The sequence below is a fragment of the Schistocerca piceifrons genome, chromosome 6 (assembly GCF_021461385.2).
Source record: "Schistocerca piceifrons isolate TAMUIC-IGC-003096 chromosome 6, iqSchPice1.1, whole genome shotgun sequence".
Classification (NCBI taxonomy): Eukaryota; Metazoa; Arthropoda; class Insecta; order Orthoptera; family Acrididae; genus Schistocerca; species Schistocerca piceifrons.
The window spans coordinates 86,640,438-86,658,458 of NC_060143.1; the positions used below are offsets into that span (position 1 = coordinate 86,640,438).

An 18,021-nucleotide genomic window follows, 5' to 3' on the forward strand; every position below is an offset into this window, starting at 1 on the left:
AGTTAGTTTTAAGTAGTTCTAAGTTCTAGGGGACTGATGACCAGAGATGTTAAGTCCCATAGTGCTCAGAGCCATTTGAGCTAGGAAGTTGAAATTTTTACATATTATTTACTGAAGTATTTGCTACAACTTAACACAGGGAATTTTAAAAATTTGAATTCAGTTGTTAAAGACAAACTTTTTCTATTTTGATGAAAAATCACTACTTTTTGCCATTTCTGTTTAGAACTTCAACAATATACAGGTTTTTGGAAAAGTCTGTGTTACGTTACACAGAATGGACTGTGTAACATTTCCTGAAAACTTGAAGCAAATTGGTTTGGTAGATGATGAGAAAACATGTAATTTGTTTGAAAAAAATAAAACCTTTGGGAATCGAGAACTTTGGATTACACTTTTAGTGCATTCCAGGTGCATAAGATGGATAATCTTCATCTTCTGCAAACTCCTCCTCCAGCTTCCTCTTTGTCTTCCTCCTGTTTACTCTTGCTTGTATCTCTTGGCTATTTACAGCCCTGCCAGCAGTCCGAAGACGTTCCTTGTCTAACGAAGCATCGTTCGTACTGTGTTGAAACCTATCTTCATTCCCATATTTCGAAATACTTTGCACTTTACAACGTTGTCATCACTGAAAGTAGTAACAGCATCATACACACCAGAGTGAAGTGTTTCTATTCCAATGAACATAGTCTTCGGGACTCTGGACCATATATAATATTTACACTTTCATAGGGTTTTTGATTTTTTCCATAAACACGCTTTTTTTAACAATTCAGCCGCTACTAAGTCTCTGAAAATAGGTTTTTCCACCTCAATTACTGCGTCAGACAGACTATGTTTATGAGTGAACACTTCAGCAGTTGCCAATCCCTTGTTGTACATTCACCAATTGTCTTCTCCTTTGGGACACGGGTAATGATGGGGACTTTCATCGGTTGAAAAAGTATAAAAAAAAAGAGCCCATACAACTTCCTTCGTTTCATCGACGGTGTGTGTGTTTTGACGAATAGATCTGTCTTTTGTCAACTACACTCGCAGTTAACCTTCCCTTCCCATCCAACCCTTTACCATCACTGAGTTCTTGCTTTCTTGTACTAATCTTTCAGTCGCCGAAGTACTGATCGCATTCGTTTCTGTACGTGTCCAATACACCGAGATTTCTGCACTACAACATCATCACCATAGGGCTTCAGTTCTTGAATATATTTGAAACTTTTAGAATCACCGTCACCAAAGTAATTCACATATCGCATTTTACCACACGCGAGAGAACGTTTAAACATACTAGCAACACCAGCCGCTTCCATTCCTCCACTTCTGCCACTGTAGTTGGCTGTGCAACTACTTTCATGTGTACCTTTACTTTATTTTTTTTTTGTGGACACCTACAATATTTAGATATTACTGCTACATCTAAAACTTTCCCTGTATACATACTGGTGGCAGATACTAAACCATGAAGAGATGTGTGTCTCCGTTTATGCCAGATATCATCGAATGCTGCGGTCCCATTGTTTTCTATTACTGTCTCTTTCACAGTTTTCTTCATAGATTCTCTACATACATCTTCTATTTTAGACCCTAGAAATCTATTATAGCTCGTAAACTTGTTTGGGTGATTTAGAAGATTCATCATTCCACAGAAAACTACACCTGCTGTAGCACCTTTACCAATTGTACGCAAGGCATAAACAAATGTAATGTTGCGTTCATTGATTTTGCTACCATTTCCTTCATTTGGTGTCACTCTTCCAAAAGGTGGTCGTGTATTAATACTTACCATACGGCCGCTAGCTGTAGCCGCGCGGTCTGGGCGCCTTGAACGGTTCGCGCGGCTCCGCCCGTCGGAGGTTCGAGTCCTCCCTCGGTCATGGGAGTGTGTGTTGTCCTTAGCATAAGTTAGTTTAAGTTAGTTTAAGTAGTGTGTAAGCCTAGTGACAGGTGACCTCAGCAGTTTGGTCCCATAGGAACTTACCACACTTCAGTTCCATTTACTGGCAAATCCATTGGAGATTTTTTAAAGACCGACTTCACTACACTGGATACATCTTACACAATTTGCAAAAATTCCGCTGAGAACTGACATATCAAATATTTCATTCATATCCGAGTCGCCTGTAAGAGATTCATACTTTTCATTAAGTGAACCAAGATTCCTTTGTGAAGTATTATCTTTCTCACTTTCATTGCAATGGGCAGGTGTACCAGCAAGGTGAGGTTCACACACTTGCTTATCGACTTTATTGTTTACGGTAACAACACCTACCTATGGCTTTCCAATATTTCTTCTCTTCTTAAAAGCCTTCAGAGGATTTCTAGTCACTTTACGTTTACCCATGATTATCATACAATAAAACCGGGACTTCAATTAATAGAGTTCACTACTAATGGTTGGTTGGTTGTTTGTGGGAAGAGACCAAACAGTGAGGTCATCGGTCTCATCGGATTAGGGAAGGATGGGGAAGGAAGTCGGCCGTGTCCATTCAAAGGAACCATCCCGGCATTGGCCTGGAGCGATTTAGGGAAATCACGGAAAACCTAATTCAGGATGGCCTGGTCGCGGGATTGAACCGTCGTCCTCCCGAATGCGAGTGCAGTGTGCTACCACTGCGCCACCTCGCTCTGTTCCACTACTAATATTTTCAAGATTACAGAAGAGTAAATATGCATGAAACACATTATAATCGAGCGAGCGGCATATATCGAACTATCACAGTTTAGCTACAAGACGTATTTTGTAACACTTATTTTCTCTCACATCACATGATGGGCATGTAGATTCATGAGTACAACATTTACAGCAGTTTAACAGCGAAACAGTGAGTCACGCCCACGCAGAACAGATTTCAAAAATATTTGTAGTCTTCTGAACTGAATAAATTATATATCAATTGAAAGAGTAAAGTGTTTAGATTTTTAAAACGCAAAAAAGGAAAAACTGAATATTTCATGATTTTGAACCTTTCCAGGGCCCCTGAAGACGTTTGAAAATAGCAATTTTCGATTTTTCCTTTCGCATTTCTTCACCTTTTCTCTATCTGCTGTCGAACTGAGAACAAGTAAGTGGCATTGTCCTACACTGGAAGGAAACAGATTGTACTGTTATCTTGATACAAACTGAATTTTTCAGTTTCAACATATTGCTGATGAAGGACCAGCAACTTTCATTTAACAAATCATGAAGCGCTTATTAACAAATCTGTCACTGTCCCACAACATACGTTTGGTGACTAGCTTTGAACCAACGGACTCATTCTCAAGCCTAACCTCCTGAGGCAGCAGAACATAGTACATTGTTGTCAGTGAACAGTGAATACAAATGTGGAATTTCAAAACAAACAATTCACATGTAATAAATTATCTGAATTCAGACATTCCTCAACTGAAAGTGCCTTACGTTAGTGACAAACATCAAAATGACAGAGTGATAGGAGCCAACGGTTACAATCAACATGGGCCTACTTAGCAAGTCAGAAACGAACTGTAGGCTAGCACTGCTAACAGTAGCGGGAAACTTTCGATGGCACCAGTGTCACACTTCATCTTCAAGGTGCACATCCGAAAAAAGTTGGCGTGTCGCGTTTTAAATATGGATGAGTCGAAGCACCTTTATTGATATTTTCATCAATGTGGTAAATCACAATGACAAATATACAACTATTACACAAATACAAATAATAGTGTCGTGTGTATACGTTTACATATTTGAACATAAGACAAACGTTTCATGTTCAGCTGCGCGTACATGGCCAACGGGTACATCGAATTAATAAGAGGTATTTCATTGACTTTATTATCTGGTCACAATCAGCATAATATACAACAAAAATTAAATAAAATGACATTTGTTGCTCCATTACAAATTTTGTTTCAAACGTATGATTGTCTTCTCAAATTTACATATATACAAAGTTTACATACCAAAAGCATTTAAAAACGATACTCATTGTTTGTTTAGCCAACAAAATTTTGTAAAAAAGCTGTTACGTAGTCCTATAAAGCAGTGTCACATCGGACAGGACCATTTCAACATCTCGCCCTTAGTGACCACATTGAAATCACCTTGTCCTGTAACCATAGTGTGTGTCCGTTAGTGCGAATCCTGTTGTGGTAAATTACAGAAGGCGAATACTGAAATACGGATGCTCAAGCTTTTAACATAATTTTCAACAATTAAGCGTTACCGGTCATATGTGCTGTACATGCAGTACATGTTACCGGATGAATTTACCAGTATATTGGCTGCCTATACACCAGTAAAATCATGTGGCAGCATGCACTACTGCGAATTTGTTGAACTGTAACTAACTCAGCAGAAGTCTGGATATACCAGTATAATAAAAATCCAATGCAATTGCGACTGATTGCTGTGTTGCTAATATTACTTATGGTATCTTAAGTAAATGAAAATCATAACGCTCACTACAGCATTTAGTTCAGTTAGTAAAATGTCCTTCCGGCACGTCTTTGAAGCTGCAGGGATCGTTTCACAAGATGGTGGTCTTTCCTTCCGTCATATGGCATAGCAAATGGCAGCCATCTTCACTTTCGAGACGAACACCAATCTAATCCTAGCAGCGTAGGAGTTACGAGTTGAAGTGCTTAGGACGGTAGCGGATGCGTTGTCTGGAATAGCTGTGTCAAGTGGGACTGGGTGCCGCCGCCATCTTCGTCGGACCACACCGTAGACCACTGCCAGCAGCCACTAACGTCACGTGTCACAACAGCGATCCTCCACCTCTGACAACCTTCTGCCTACTTTTGTCACAAAGAACCGACTCTCTTGCACCTCTTTGCTACTCCCGTTAAAAAACGCCCTCATTGATCGTCTTTCTCCCTACTGTTTTACTTTAACCTGCAGGCTATTTTTTGGCCCGATCAGCCACAAATTGGAAACCACAGTGAAAATCAAAAACGTTTTATTTGCAAGTTTAGCTATACCTTCCAGCTACTTCATTACATGGTCGCCGCTGAAACATATGCATTTGTCGAATGAAACATACGCATTTGTCGATGGGTGGTACCAACTTTCCAATACCCTGGTCGTAGAAGGAAGCTGCCGGTGCGCCTGTGCATCCCGCTAATTCTCTATGCTGGTCTGCAGCTGTTGTCTGTGCCAAAATGCTGTCCCCATGGCCAGCAGTTTATGTGAGCGAAGAGATGAAAATCAGGTAGAACCAAGTTCGGGCTGTGTGCTGGATTATCAAACACATCCCATCGAAAACGCTGCAGGAACATCTTTATTACAGCTGCAGCCTGTGGCTTAGCATAGCCCGATGAAAGCATTCCTCTTCGCTTGTTGTGACTTCATAAACGATTTTCTAGAATCGCCTGACCCAGTCACTGAACAAGATCATCTGTGTTGTGTACATAGTTCCGTGAAGTCAGCGCATACACAACTTTCCCACTAGAGCGCGCCCCGCTAAGCACAACAGCGCAGGCGCAGCGCTCGTCCGTCTTCGCACTACGAGATGGCACTGCCTTAGAGACGGACCAAATTCTGCTTCCGACGATCCGCATATTAATATGTAACGCAGCCAATGAGATTGCTGCTAATGTAGAACCTTTTCTCCTCATGGATCACACCCTCGCAGTGATACCTGAACGCGTGAGGAATTATAACGAGTGTACAGACCTCCGATTAGTCTGTCTGCATTTGTCTGCACCTGTCTGTACCAGTCTACATTAGTCTGTACCAGTCTATAGTCAAGTTTCAGTCTGCGCCTAATAAGATTATCATATTCCTGTACTTAGCCATGAAGATAAATGTATAGACACTTTTGTCAAGTATCAGAGATATGTGAGAATAAGATTAACGTACCAGTACCAAGGGAACTTCAAATTGTCAATTGTAAATAGCATCCAGAACCAAGTTAAGTAATTTTATGCTTGTTATTATTTTAATAAATGTGTGTGAAAATTAATCAAGTTCTGTTTAAAGTTGGTCACCATCAATCTGCTACTCTAAGCGTGCAAGTGGCATTTCTATCGTCTGACCTAACGGCAGAAGATAAACACGCCACGTTAAGTCCACGAGACATATTGCTGACATTCGCCTACTTCGTTAGAGCGACAAGTCAAATAATCTGATGGTGTGTGTACCAACGGTCTTACAGTTTGCACACCACAATCTGCCTTCGCCCTACTTTGTTACATTAATATTCGGGCTGCTTTCTTTTTTCAAGGTCGATCGGTCACGAACTGGAAACCACAGTGAAAATCAAAAATATTTTATTGACAAATTTAGCAACACCTTCCAGCTACTTCACTACATAGTTGCTACTACGACATAAGAAATTGTAGTAGTGTGGTACCAACGTTCCAATATCCTCGTCGTAGGAGGAGCCGCCTGTGCTTTCCGCCATTTCTGTACACTGTTCTCCACCTCGCTGTCTCTGCCAAAACACTGTCCTCGTAGAGCTGACCGTGGTGACCAAGCGGTTCTAGGCGCTTCAGTCTGGAACCGCGCGACCGCTACGGTCGCAGGTTCGAATCCTGCCTCGGGCGTGGATGTGTGTGATGTCCTTAGGTTAGTTAGTTTTAACTAGTTCTAAGTTCTAGGGGACTGATGGCCTCAGATGTTAAGTCCCATAGTGCTCAGAGCCATTTGAACCATTTTGTCCTCGTAGCCAGTCTTTCATATGAGTGAAGAGATGAAAATCAGGTGGAGCCAAGTCTAGAATGTATGGCGGGTCATCAAACACATACCATTGAAAACGCTGCAGGAGTATCTTTGTTGCAGCCGCAGTGTGTAGTTCAGCACAGTCATAAAGAATGGCAATGGCTGATGGCAGCGTTCCTCTTCGCTTGTTATGAATTGTACTTCGTAGAAGATTTCCCCGAGTCGCCTGATCCACTCGCTGAACGGGATCGTCTGTCGAAAGTCGCTTCCTTTCCTGACGGTCCGCACCACGAACGTCCTTGCATTTACTTCAAAATTCCCTCACCATTGCCGTATTCTGCTGTCACACATGACAGTTACGTCATGAGGGATGCGTCAAATTAGGTGAAACTCCTCGCCATGAAGAAATCGAATGAAAGCAGCTGCTTAACACCTGGCGAGAAACTCTACTGTTCTGGGCATCTTTGCGTGCTCACTGTGCGCTCAGAACTAAAACCTCGTCGTGACGCGTTCGCCGAATATACCAGCGACACTGCGCAACACATCTGCGCAAAGCTGCATCGGATTCTCACTCTGTTTTTAATTTCGCAAACGATCGAGCCTTGGAAAAAAAAATACTCCTTTTAATTTAGACCCTTCCATGGTTCAGAACAGTAAAATAATTTAGTAGTTATTTTCTTTGTCTAGAATAAAACATTGCAATCTTGTTCGACAAATACATGGTCAAGTGCAACAGAACCGTAACACAAGTCGAAGTGAGATTACCAGGTTAATTCGGTGTTAACGTTTACAGTCCCATCTCTCCTGTTAGTGACTATCTTCTTGTCTAGTGTCCTTATTAAAACGTTCAGTTTACCAGCGGAGGATGTTGTACCTTGAGGACAGTGTACTTAGGAACACACACTGGAGTTTTTTGGTAGTGACTGATTTTAGAATCGCATGAAGGAATGCGCACTATAAGCATTTTCCACCATTTTCTTGTGTTTTTTTTTTTTTTTTTTTTTTTTTTTTTTTTTTTTTTTTTTTTTTTTTTTTTTTTTTTTTTTGCTGTGCATGAGGTAGTGTTTTGTGCAGCATTTGTAAAAATTTCAGCCTCTGGGCGTTTAAGTATGTACAGTATATCAGATCTATATAGAATATATTATTAATGCTTCCGTTACAGAACTTTTTCGCAAGTAAAATTCTATGTGTTTTTAAAACTAGTCGTATAACGTGTGGACGAAAGTTATACTTAAGACAGAAAGAAATTACAGGCTGTCTGCGAGTTGGCACTGATTGAAATCAATAGGGAAAGTTGAAAATTTGTAGCCGACTGGGATGCGAACGCAGCTCTTCCGCTTACCAAACAAATGTTCTGATCACTGAGCCATTCGGACACAGTAGCCAGCGCAGCTGTAGAGACTATCCTAGCACGCCCCCTCGCCCCCTATCAGACGCAAATTCTCAAATTATCCACAAAATACTTATATATATATATATATATATATATATATATATATATATATATATATATATGTGTGTGTGTGTGTGTGTGTGTATGGGTGTTAGAACTTAAATAGTGGCAACTATTTATTGACGACCGGTACAAAAGAGTTACATTTTTGCACCTGTTACTGTACTTCAAAGTAGTCACCAGCGTTGTGGAGAACCCGTTGCCAGCGATGTGGAAGGCGTAGTATACCGTTAGCAGAGCCTGTTCTGTTGATGGTGCGAATGGAGCGGTCTACTGCCTGTCGAATCTCTGGAGCAGTTCTGAAGCGAATGCCACGAAGCGGTTCCTTCATCTTCGTAATCAAATCAAAGTCACAAGGACTTAAGTCCGGGGAGTATGGAGGATGGTACAGTACTTCTCAGTCCAAACGACCGAACAGAGCACCCACAGTTTGCGCTGTACGCGAACGTGCATTGTCGTGTAAAATGATGGGTGGGTTGCGCAGAAACTGTCGCCACTTCTTTCGCAAAGCTGGTCCCATGTGATGCTCCAAAAACGAACAGTCGGCCGTAGAGAATGTACTGCTTTACGATAACACCATCACAATCGTACACGAGAATCACCATAACTTTCACCATACTGGGGCTCTGACGCACTTTCGACTTTCGCGGCGACCCATAATGACGTCATTCCTTGGATTGGTGTTTCAGTTTTGGCTCGTACGATGTGGCCCATGTCTCATCCAGTTTTAGAATACGGCGTAAGAGAGCCTCTCCTTCGCGCTCATAGCGCTCCAAGTGTGTCTGAGCAGCGTCGTAACGCATCCATTTTTACATTTCCGTCAGGTCATGTGGAACCCATCGTGACGTAATTTTTCGCATGCCCAGGCGTACCTTCAGGATGCGAAGCACAGTCGTATGCGCTAATCCGGTTTGTGGGCGAGCTCACGAATAGTACGGCGTCGATCACTGTACACTAACGCGGCAACAGCATGCACTTTCTCTTCAGAGACGCTAGGACGACCTGCTCGATGCATGTCTGCCACAGTATGCTGACCTACGTTGAAGGCTTTTACCCAATGTGCCACTGTTCTGCACGGAAATGCCGATTCCCTGCACGCCTCTTGAAGACCCTGATGGCACTTTCGTGCTGTACGACCTCTGGCACATTCAATCTTGAACAAGCGTATTATCATACCTAGTTTATATAATGAACTGAACACAGTGCTATCGGGTGCGTTGTTACATTTGTGAGCATATTACAGCACCATCCATCACAAAGCAAAACAAATGCTCCAAATCAAACATTCCTATTTATTTACGTACTATGCGAATACGTAATAAAAATGGGGGTACCTATTTTAAAAAATGCGGTTATATCAATTTGACATATGGCAGCGCCATCTAGTGGGCCATCCACAGCGCCATCTGTTTTCTCCATCGCGCTCGAACAGATATTTGTTCTTCTTACTTTTTCGTTTGATGCTAATGTCGTGAGATATTTGGCCCAGTCACTATCTATGGACCACCCTGTGTATGTGTGTCTGTGTGTGTGTGTGTGTGTGTGTGTGTGTGTGTGTGTGTGTGTGTGTGTGTGTGTAGTGTAGTGTAGTGTAGTGTAGTGTAACAGTATGTATTGAAAATGGTTTCCATGTGTCTCAACGCCTGCATGTACGCGCCGTAGAATGTTCTATCTCACACGACCTCATCGGCCACGCTGCATCCGAACAGTGGCAAAGGCAGCATGAATACGCTGCTCCAGTGTCTCCACATCTGGAATGAGCTCTGCATACACGATACTTTTGAGATAGCCCAATGACCAGAAATTGAGATTCGGTGAACGAGCAGGCCATGCAACTTGACCCACTCGTCCGATCCATCGACTAGGGAAGACACGATTAACTTGCGACCGGATTTTACGGCGAAGTAGGCTGGAGCACCATCTTGTAGCAGCCACATAACCCTTCGAATCATCAATGGAACTTCTTCCAGCAGGGAGGCAAAGTCACCAGCAAGAAATGCCGATAGATCCGGCCTATTGTGCGTCGTGGAAGGAAGACTTGCCCAAAAATACTGTCGCCAATTATCCCGGCCCTCACATTCCGGCAGCACCGAACCTGATGATTCGCTGTCACCATACCATTTGGGTTCTGCATACTATCCCACGGATGAACGGTATTAAAGTTGAGAATACCGCTCCACGTAAGTGTGGCCTCATCTGTGAATAGAATGGACCACACAAATCCCGGAATCATGGTAGCCTGATGAAGAGACCAGTGACAAAACTGCTCCCGATGCGGAAAGTCTGTCGCTAGTAAGGCCTGCACACGTTGTACGTGATAAGGGTAGTAACAACTGTCCACACGGTCGCCTGGCTTACCTTGTACTGGAGGGCCGACTGCCTGGTACTCATACGGCGGTAGCCTTGCACAGTGTTATTTTTTTCCAAGTCTGGTGTTTGAACATTTTGAGTACGTCATTCATGACTTTCTGCTTCCTGAAACGACCCTGTCTGAGACAAACGGCGAAACACTGTTGCAAACATTGAACGCTAGGTTGTTGTTGTTAGTGGTGGAGGGTGGGGTGGGGGGGGGGTGGGGGGGTAGGACTTCTGTTACAACCTAACTACCCGCCGTCCGTTGCCATTTGCCGTTTTGTAAGTAAACACTACGTCGGCAAGCTCTCGATTCGAATACGGAACCATTGCGTACATGGCTATATCACATCCACTACAAGGTGAGTCAGGAAGAGAAATGAATCGGACACAGCATTACCAATTACCATGGCAGGAGAGGGAGCTAGGGCATGGAGTATGAGGCCCGGTACGAACCTTTAGGAAGAAACCACGCATGCGGTAACTGTGGCTGTATTGAATAGCGTGTATTAGTCCGCAGTCTCTGTAACAAAGTATGAGTGAATAAATGGTGCCTAGAATGGAAACAATCCATTTCCGGACATAAGTTCATTACACCTTTTTTGATCCATATCTTCTCATCGATCAGTCTCTAGAGCTTTCACACTGCAGTGGCCGCCCACTTCGGACATCGTAGCGCCTACTGAATCGGCATCCCACTTTACGTTTAGCTATCACGGGATGCCTGCTTCACAAGGTGTACGTTCACCACGAAAACCTACGTCATCTGTGTTGTCAAATCAAATACATACTGGCGGCCACAATACAACACAACACCAGGTCTCCACCAACGGCCGCCAGGGACCGCTACCCGTTCGCGGAGCCTGCAGAACAGCTTCACCAGAGGTCGCAACTAGCCCAGGAACAACTTTGACACGCCAGGCACGTGATCGCAAATATTTCCGGCAGATACATCCGCCTACTGGCTTTATAGGGCGGCGTCCTGCCTGCAAAAGGATACAGAGCTGTTACCCCGCTAGTCACAGGCAGACATCTTTTCTATCTCGCCGATATCTTGGTGTAGTCGACGAAACCTCTTGGCAGTGTAGAATTGTTTGTGTTCGCTCCCCGTGAAGAGTTGGGTCTTTATTATTATTATTTGTTATTTTGTATTTGTGTCGATCCGCAGTTGGGATCAAGTCGGTTGTTCTTTTGGAGATGGTATTATTGTTTTGTCCAATAAATTGTTTTCGCACTTGTGTTTTCCGTTTCTATTCTGCTAGATCCTTCATACACGGTGGAAAAAGTCACCCTGTATGTATGTATCAGTCTTCTACCATCTTGTACCTTGAAACAGAAGTTCTTTTACCATGGGACATGAAATCTTTGTAAATTGAGTTTCTCTGGCGTCTTAACAATTTTATCTGTGTTGAAAGTATAGCTTTATGTTAGTTTCCAATATCCTCAACTTTAAAGTGTATTACGTATCTTGTAACTAGTTATTGACAAAATTACACTTTTGTTTAATTTGACTTCACTTACTGCTCATTTGAGTGTAGTAGAGTAATAATGTAACAGATAGAAGACTAAAGACAATATTGACAAGATTTCCTCGATTGCAACGCTTTTAGATTTGCATAGAATATTTTCGCCTAGTACATGACCACATGATCATGTACCTTGGAACATGTCTTTGCACTTTGAAAAACCTTAATTTTATGGATTAATCTTTGCAATTACTGAAAAAGACTGCAGTGCATAAAAAATGAAATCCTCTATTTAAAAATAGAATTAAAAAATATTTTGAAGTTCTATTACACGGCTGCGGCTACTGACCAAAGTCTGTGTCTGAAGGTGCAGCACCCTGCCGTATCTAGTGCTCGTCTGACCAAAAAGCTACCCATGCTAAATTACTTACGGACAACGGTACTTCTCATTCCTGACTCTGTGTGTGTGTGTCTGTGTGTGTGTGTGTGTGTGTGTGTGTGTGTGATTTACTTGCGTGCAAGGGTGGACAGAGAAGCCTATAATACTTCTACAAAGAAACGTGCGAGTCTCTGAACTGACAAGTGACAAATCTTTTCCTGTAGGTTGCCAGTTACCAACAGTAACGCGAGCTGGCATTTGTACTGTTTCAGATCTGGCGGGAGTACGACACAGATGGCAGCGGATACATCGAGGCCGACGAGCTGAAGGTGAGTACGAAGCCGCGTGGCAGGTTGTGCAAGTGATACGGGAGCGGCGGCGAGCTCTCGGTGACAATCCAGGCGGTAGAGTATCCTACACTCACGAGGAAAACACAAGTGCTATAATCCGATTTCCCAGAAACTTCACGGTAATTCTCAAGATCACTGTTAAGCTACGTATATCGAGCGCGTGACTGTCTTGGCGCCAGGTATCGATTAGCTATTGCTTTTGTTTAAACAGTGCACTACATTCCGAGTAAAATTACCTTGTGATTGACGTCTCAGCGAGTCCAGTGGTTCGATAGGTGTAAACTGACGATACAGCAGACTACTATTTCAGTCTCTTGCAGCGTTAAAGAATATACACAAGAAGTCACTTCTTCAGAAACTGGATTATCTGCAAATACTGTTTGCGATTACTATGTTTCTTTTTTTTTCGTGACATGCGTTACGTGGCTGTGCAACACTGTACATATTTCAGTACCCTTACTTCCTACAGCAAAATAGAGCTACTTTAGGCTTCTTACGCAACACGCTAAACTGTCAACGATTAAGATTTAGATGACGAGTAAAGTAAGTTAAATTACTGTTACCTTTTGTCTTTGTTGTCAACTGCGCAAACAAAATCGGTATGTGGCGCCATGACAGTCGCGCGTTCGATGTATATCACTTCCAGGTGATACTGAAAATTACCCTTTGCTCAGTGGAAGAGGAGTCAAAATAAGTGAACAGTCGTCTCAGCTAATCCGTAGGCACTCTACAGTTTCTGAGAAAACGACGGTTAAATTTTCCTAGCTACTGTATGTGCCTTTCAGCGTAATATAACCTGAGCCAAAATGCTGGCACAGTGGCTAGAATCACACCCTCTCAGTTTTGCACCCCGTGTAAGAAAACCGATTAATGTTTTTATTTATTTTCTTTCCATTTATCTACCCATGTCCGCAGAAGGTTACTAGACGAACGTTTCTCATCAAATTAGGGGATACAACAAAGTTGTATTGACTGTAAAATAACAACTAGGTTTCACAATAAGTGTCATACATTTATTACATAATATATGTGTCTATGGTATTGTCAGGGGCCACAATGTTTTATAAATTCTCATATAATTATCCTTCATTCTCATATCAGTTCGTATATTAATTCTCGTGTTTTATTCTTATGTTTATTCTTCCCTTGGATGCTTACGATCGTAGAAACATCCGAAAAATAGAAATTCCGAACGTCACCAGTACTTCGCGAAGGCAGGTTTGCGACAGTGGCATTTCTTCGTATGAATTTCATTCGCGAAGGAAACTTTGTTAACATTACTGACGATTTAAGGCGTTGGCAATAATTTTGCCGTAAACCACACATTACGGATCACTTTATCCGAAATTGGCGCTGCAGTTGATTATGATTAGACATACACCACACGAATTTCAGCGAAAAGAACTTCGAATAATTTTTTAATACGTTCACCATACATACAAAATTCATTAGACGAATAAGGACTACGTTATCTCGGTATACGAGTACATTGCTAACATTCAAGTAGTAATCTTTTATGGACATGGGTAGATAAATGAAAAATAAAAATTAAGATAATAATCGGCTTTCGATCACAGGACGCCAAACTGCGAAACAGCGACACTAGGGGCCACCGTTTCAGCTGAACTGCCTACTCGTTAAGAGGCACTCAAATTACCCCGAAAATTCTGACCGTCGTTTTCTCGTAAACGGTCGAGCATCTACGAATAAGCCGACATGCGTGTTCGCTTATTCTGCCCCTCTTCCACTGAGCGAAGTTTCTGAAAAATCGGGTAATGGCACTTTCCGTTTTCTCCTCGTCAGTCTTTCGAGATAAGGATCCAGTGGTCGTGAATTGTTTCAAACCAAAAAAACAAAAACGTAGCACAGTGGCTACATGTGAGTTTACCAATCTAAACATGCAGAAGATATAGGAGTCATTGTAACAAGTGATCAACAACGTAGTGGAGTGGTCGCAACGTAGTGTAAGGTGTCCGTAGTAAAAATGTACGAAAACTATACAAGGTCATTGCATCCAGTAACAGACTTCCCAGATTGGTCCAAACAGAGGACATAACAAACTGGTGATTGAAAGAAAACGCTATCCCCTCCAAATAACATCAAGCACCTGCCGGTAAGTTGTGCCCAAATTCCCAACAACACACAATCTCAGTCATAAGGAATAAATACTACTGAAAAAATAAAACTCTTACATCCTGTAGAACGTGTGGTGTAATATTGGGATATTTCCTGTAACAAAACCAACGTCATCAACCAACGTGACAGAAATGAGAGTCAAAGTGCAAACAATACTAACCATAGAAAGAGGAGCACTAGGCATAATGGATGTAAGAAGTAAAGCAAATTCACTATTATTACATACAAAAAAGAAATTGAAAAAAAGACTTACGAAATAACCTATTAAACAAATTTCTGTAGTCATGTACAGCAAAAATTATCTCAGCACCAGCAGTGTTAAATCATATTGTCTACAAACTAAACTATGCAAAAGTATTCGCAAAAGAGCAAGCCTGCATTTAAAGTGAATAAATTACGAGAAAATGAATTTTGTATGTCGACATAACTAGAACTGCTTATGAACTCGAAGTAAGTTAGCGTTAGTGCAAAGAATAAATTCCTCCCTTATTCAGATAAATATGGTGTTAAACCAGAAAAGTTTATCGTAGGACTCCAAATAATGCAATAAATTGGTTAAAAGCAGTTGTGGTGTATCTGACAATTAGGAAATGCCAAGAAATTGTCGTTGTAGACTTCCCGACATTAATTAAAGGCTAACTCAAAAGATTAAGATGGTGATGAAAGTACAAAATCAAATTCAGAAACTATCTGAACGTTGTTTGTAGGTAGGGAAAAAGAGTGGCAGTGTTTCGTCAAAACACATAAATGCGGGTTTCGTGACAACCAAACTGCATAAGAAGTAGAAGTTGCACTCCAGCAACTTCCATACGGAAGTATGAATATGCTACAAGCTACACAATTATTTGAAAAATGAGTTTCGTTTAATTTGTTAAATAACTTTTTGTAAAAAAAAAAAGTCCATGTTGGTTGTCCATGAAAGAGCACAAGGCGTTACAAGTATCTACAGACATGCGGATATACTAAGTGCCCTGAAAGCAGAACGAATGAAGAGAAAATATGTTTGCAACAGGCATCATTATAATTTGAAGAAATTTATAACCGTAGGCAGAAATTTATAATTAACCATGACTTTTAAACCAAAAAGAGATTCCCACGAATCACAGCATGAAAGGACTGTTCGTAGTACAAACTTAGGGTGAGTGGTGTTGGGATTATGTGAGCGAAGAGTTTTATTAATATCCACTTGTAAACATGCACGTGAAATGCATATGTTGGAGAATATAGCGTGAAGTACAAAGCCAGGGGGCGGAATGATTCTAAACCCACAGTTCAGTTATGACGATTGATTCTGTTGTGATGTATGCTGTTAGACTGGCGGTAGGTATTTTGGATAGTTTGTATGAGCTTAAGGTGTTACTGTACGGTTATACATGTTCACGCCAATAAAAATCTAAATGTTCACTTCCGACCGTTGGTTTCTAATCTCAAAACACTCAGTTTAAGGTTCGGTATCATTAAAGGTATGAAGCACAGTTCAATGAAGCGTCTTGATAGGGTTTGAATTATCTTAGGCTTAAGACAAGTTCTTTCATAAGTCTTCCAAACTTTGAACCACTGCATAATTTAGCTCTTGATGTAAAAATAGGCTATATTAAAGGTGAGTTTGTGGATCGAATCCAAACGTTTATTTTTCTGTGAAGCAAAATATTGCCACAAATGTCTTATTGTATATTTCACTTGCTGTGTGCAGTATTTTTCACATTGCAAGTGATGCTCGCCCAGCTAATCAAAGGAAGTGTAAGTTAAAGTAGCGAGTTACTTAATGTATATTTCAACATGTTCAGATGCCTCATTTACTTCGCATTTAGTGTAGCAGTGTCGAAAGTGAGATCGTCAATGGATAATGCAGTTATTTTCCCCTCAGCAACAGTTTTAACATGTATGTGTCTAAAATACTTTGTTTCAGAACTTCTTGCGCGACCTTCTGAAGGAGGCTAAGAAGATGAATGACGTCTCCGAGGACAAGCTCATAGAGTACACCGACACTATGGTACGTTACAGGGCTGAGTCCATGTCTAAGAGTATCATCTCACAAATGAAACACTCTTAAACTGAATATAAGTAAAAGTAATGACAATGCACTCACCTGAACAGAGCCACTGAAATTTTGTAATTATTACAAAAAGTATACTTTAGTTATGCGAGTGACAATAATAATAATAGCAATAATACATATATGAATCTCCAACATAGCCGAATAGCTATCGCTCAGGAACTTCCGTTAATCAGTGCAACGAAAAACCAGTCCATCGTTTTTTTTTTCTTTTATTGAGTTTCGATTCCCCCCACCCCCGCGCACAGGGGGCGGGCTGGCAGCAGCTTAGTACGCCGCTCTTCAGCCTACAGAATAGTTAAAAACGCAATAAGAAGATAATAAACATTAAAAACAGGCGATAAAAACGGTGACTTAACTGTAAAATGGCGGAAAGTTGTGGAAGTTAAAGTATATACAAAAAAGGGGTTGATGATGCTAATTAAGACACACAGTGAGTATACAGGTACAATAGTAGACAGACAGTTAAAAAACACGGCGATAGTCTGGTTTCTGTTCGCAAGAGATAAAAAATCACACCTAGCGACAGGATGGTTTTTGTTCGCAACACGTAAAAAGGGGCACGCACAATACTCAACACTCACTCAAACACTGCAACACTGCACTGTAGAGTAGACACGACACACCACAGCCTAAGGCAGGCTGATGGGTGGGGGGGAAGGGGAGGTGGGGGGGGGGGAGAGGACTCGGACAGATGAGGGGAAAACAGGGGGGAGGAGGGTCCATAGTTGTAAATTTTACTTTTTTATTCACTCGATGACTAGTTTCTGGCGGAGATCTATTTTCAAATGATCGTAACATAGTCAAAACCGGTACTTCGGAAGATGTGAAACCCATGTCAGAAACGTGCAGCTATCTGTATGCGCTGTAACTTTTCTTTGCACATTTTCAAATCATCATACCGTTATCAAAAATGGTATTTCCGAAGATGTGAAAACCATGTCAACAACGTGCGACGAACAGTTACAGCTCTTTCTGCATGCGCTGTAAGTGTTCGTTGCACATTTTTGACATGGCTTTCACATCTTCGGAAATATCATTTTTGTCTGTGTTACGATGATTTGAAAAATGGTCATCGAGTGAATAAAAGAGTAAAATTTGCAACTTTGAATTGGTTTTTCGTTGTAGCAATAACATAGTATAATTGTACAGCGATTCTTCTCGGCCGCTGGATCTGACAGTAATAATTATAAAAGTGTGGCTGCTC

The 18,021-nt window shown here is 41.5% G+C and overlaps 1 protein-coding gene across 2 annotated transcripts in view; it reads left to right on the top strand.

The window, feature by feature from the left end:
* Nucleotides 1–18,021, top strand: part of LOC124802669 (calbindin-32) — a 717,374-nt gene that overhangs the window by 601,865 nt on the left and 97,488 nt on the right. For both annotated transcript variants that reach the window (XM_047263581.1, XM_047263582.1), the window contains exons 5-6: nt 12,545–12,601; nt 16,668–16,751. In XM_047263581.1, the coding sequence (XP_047119537.1) occupies nt 12,545–12,601; nt 16,668–16,751 (141 nt within the window). The remainder of the gene's footprint in view (nt 1–12,544; nt 12,602–16,667; nt 16,752–18,021) is intronic.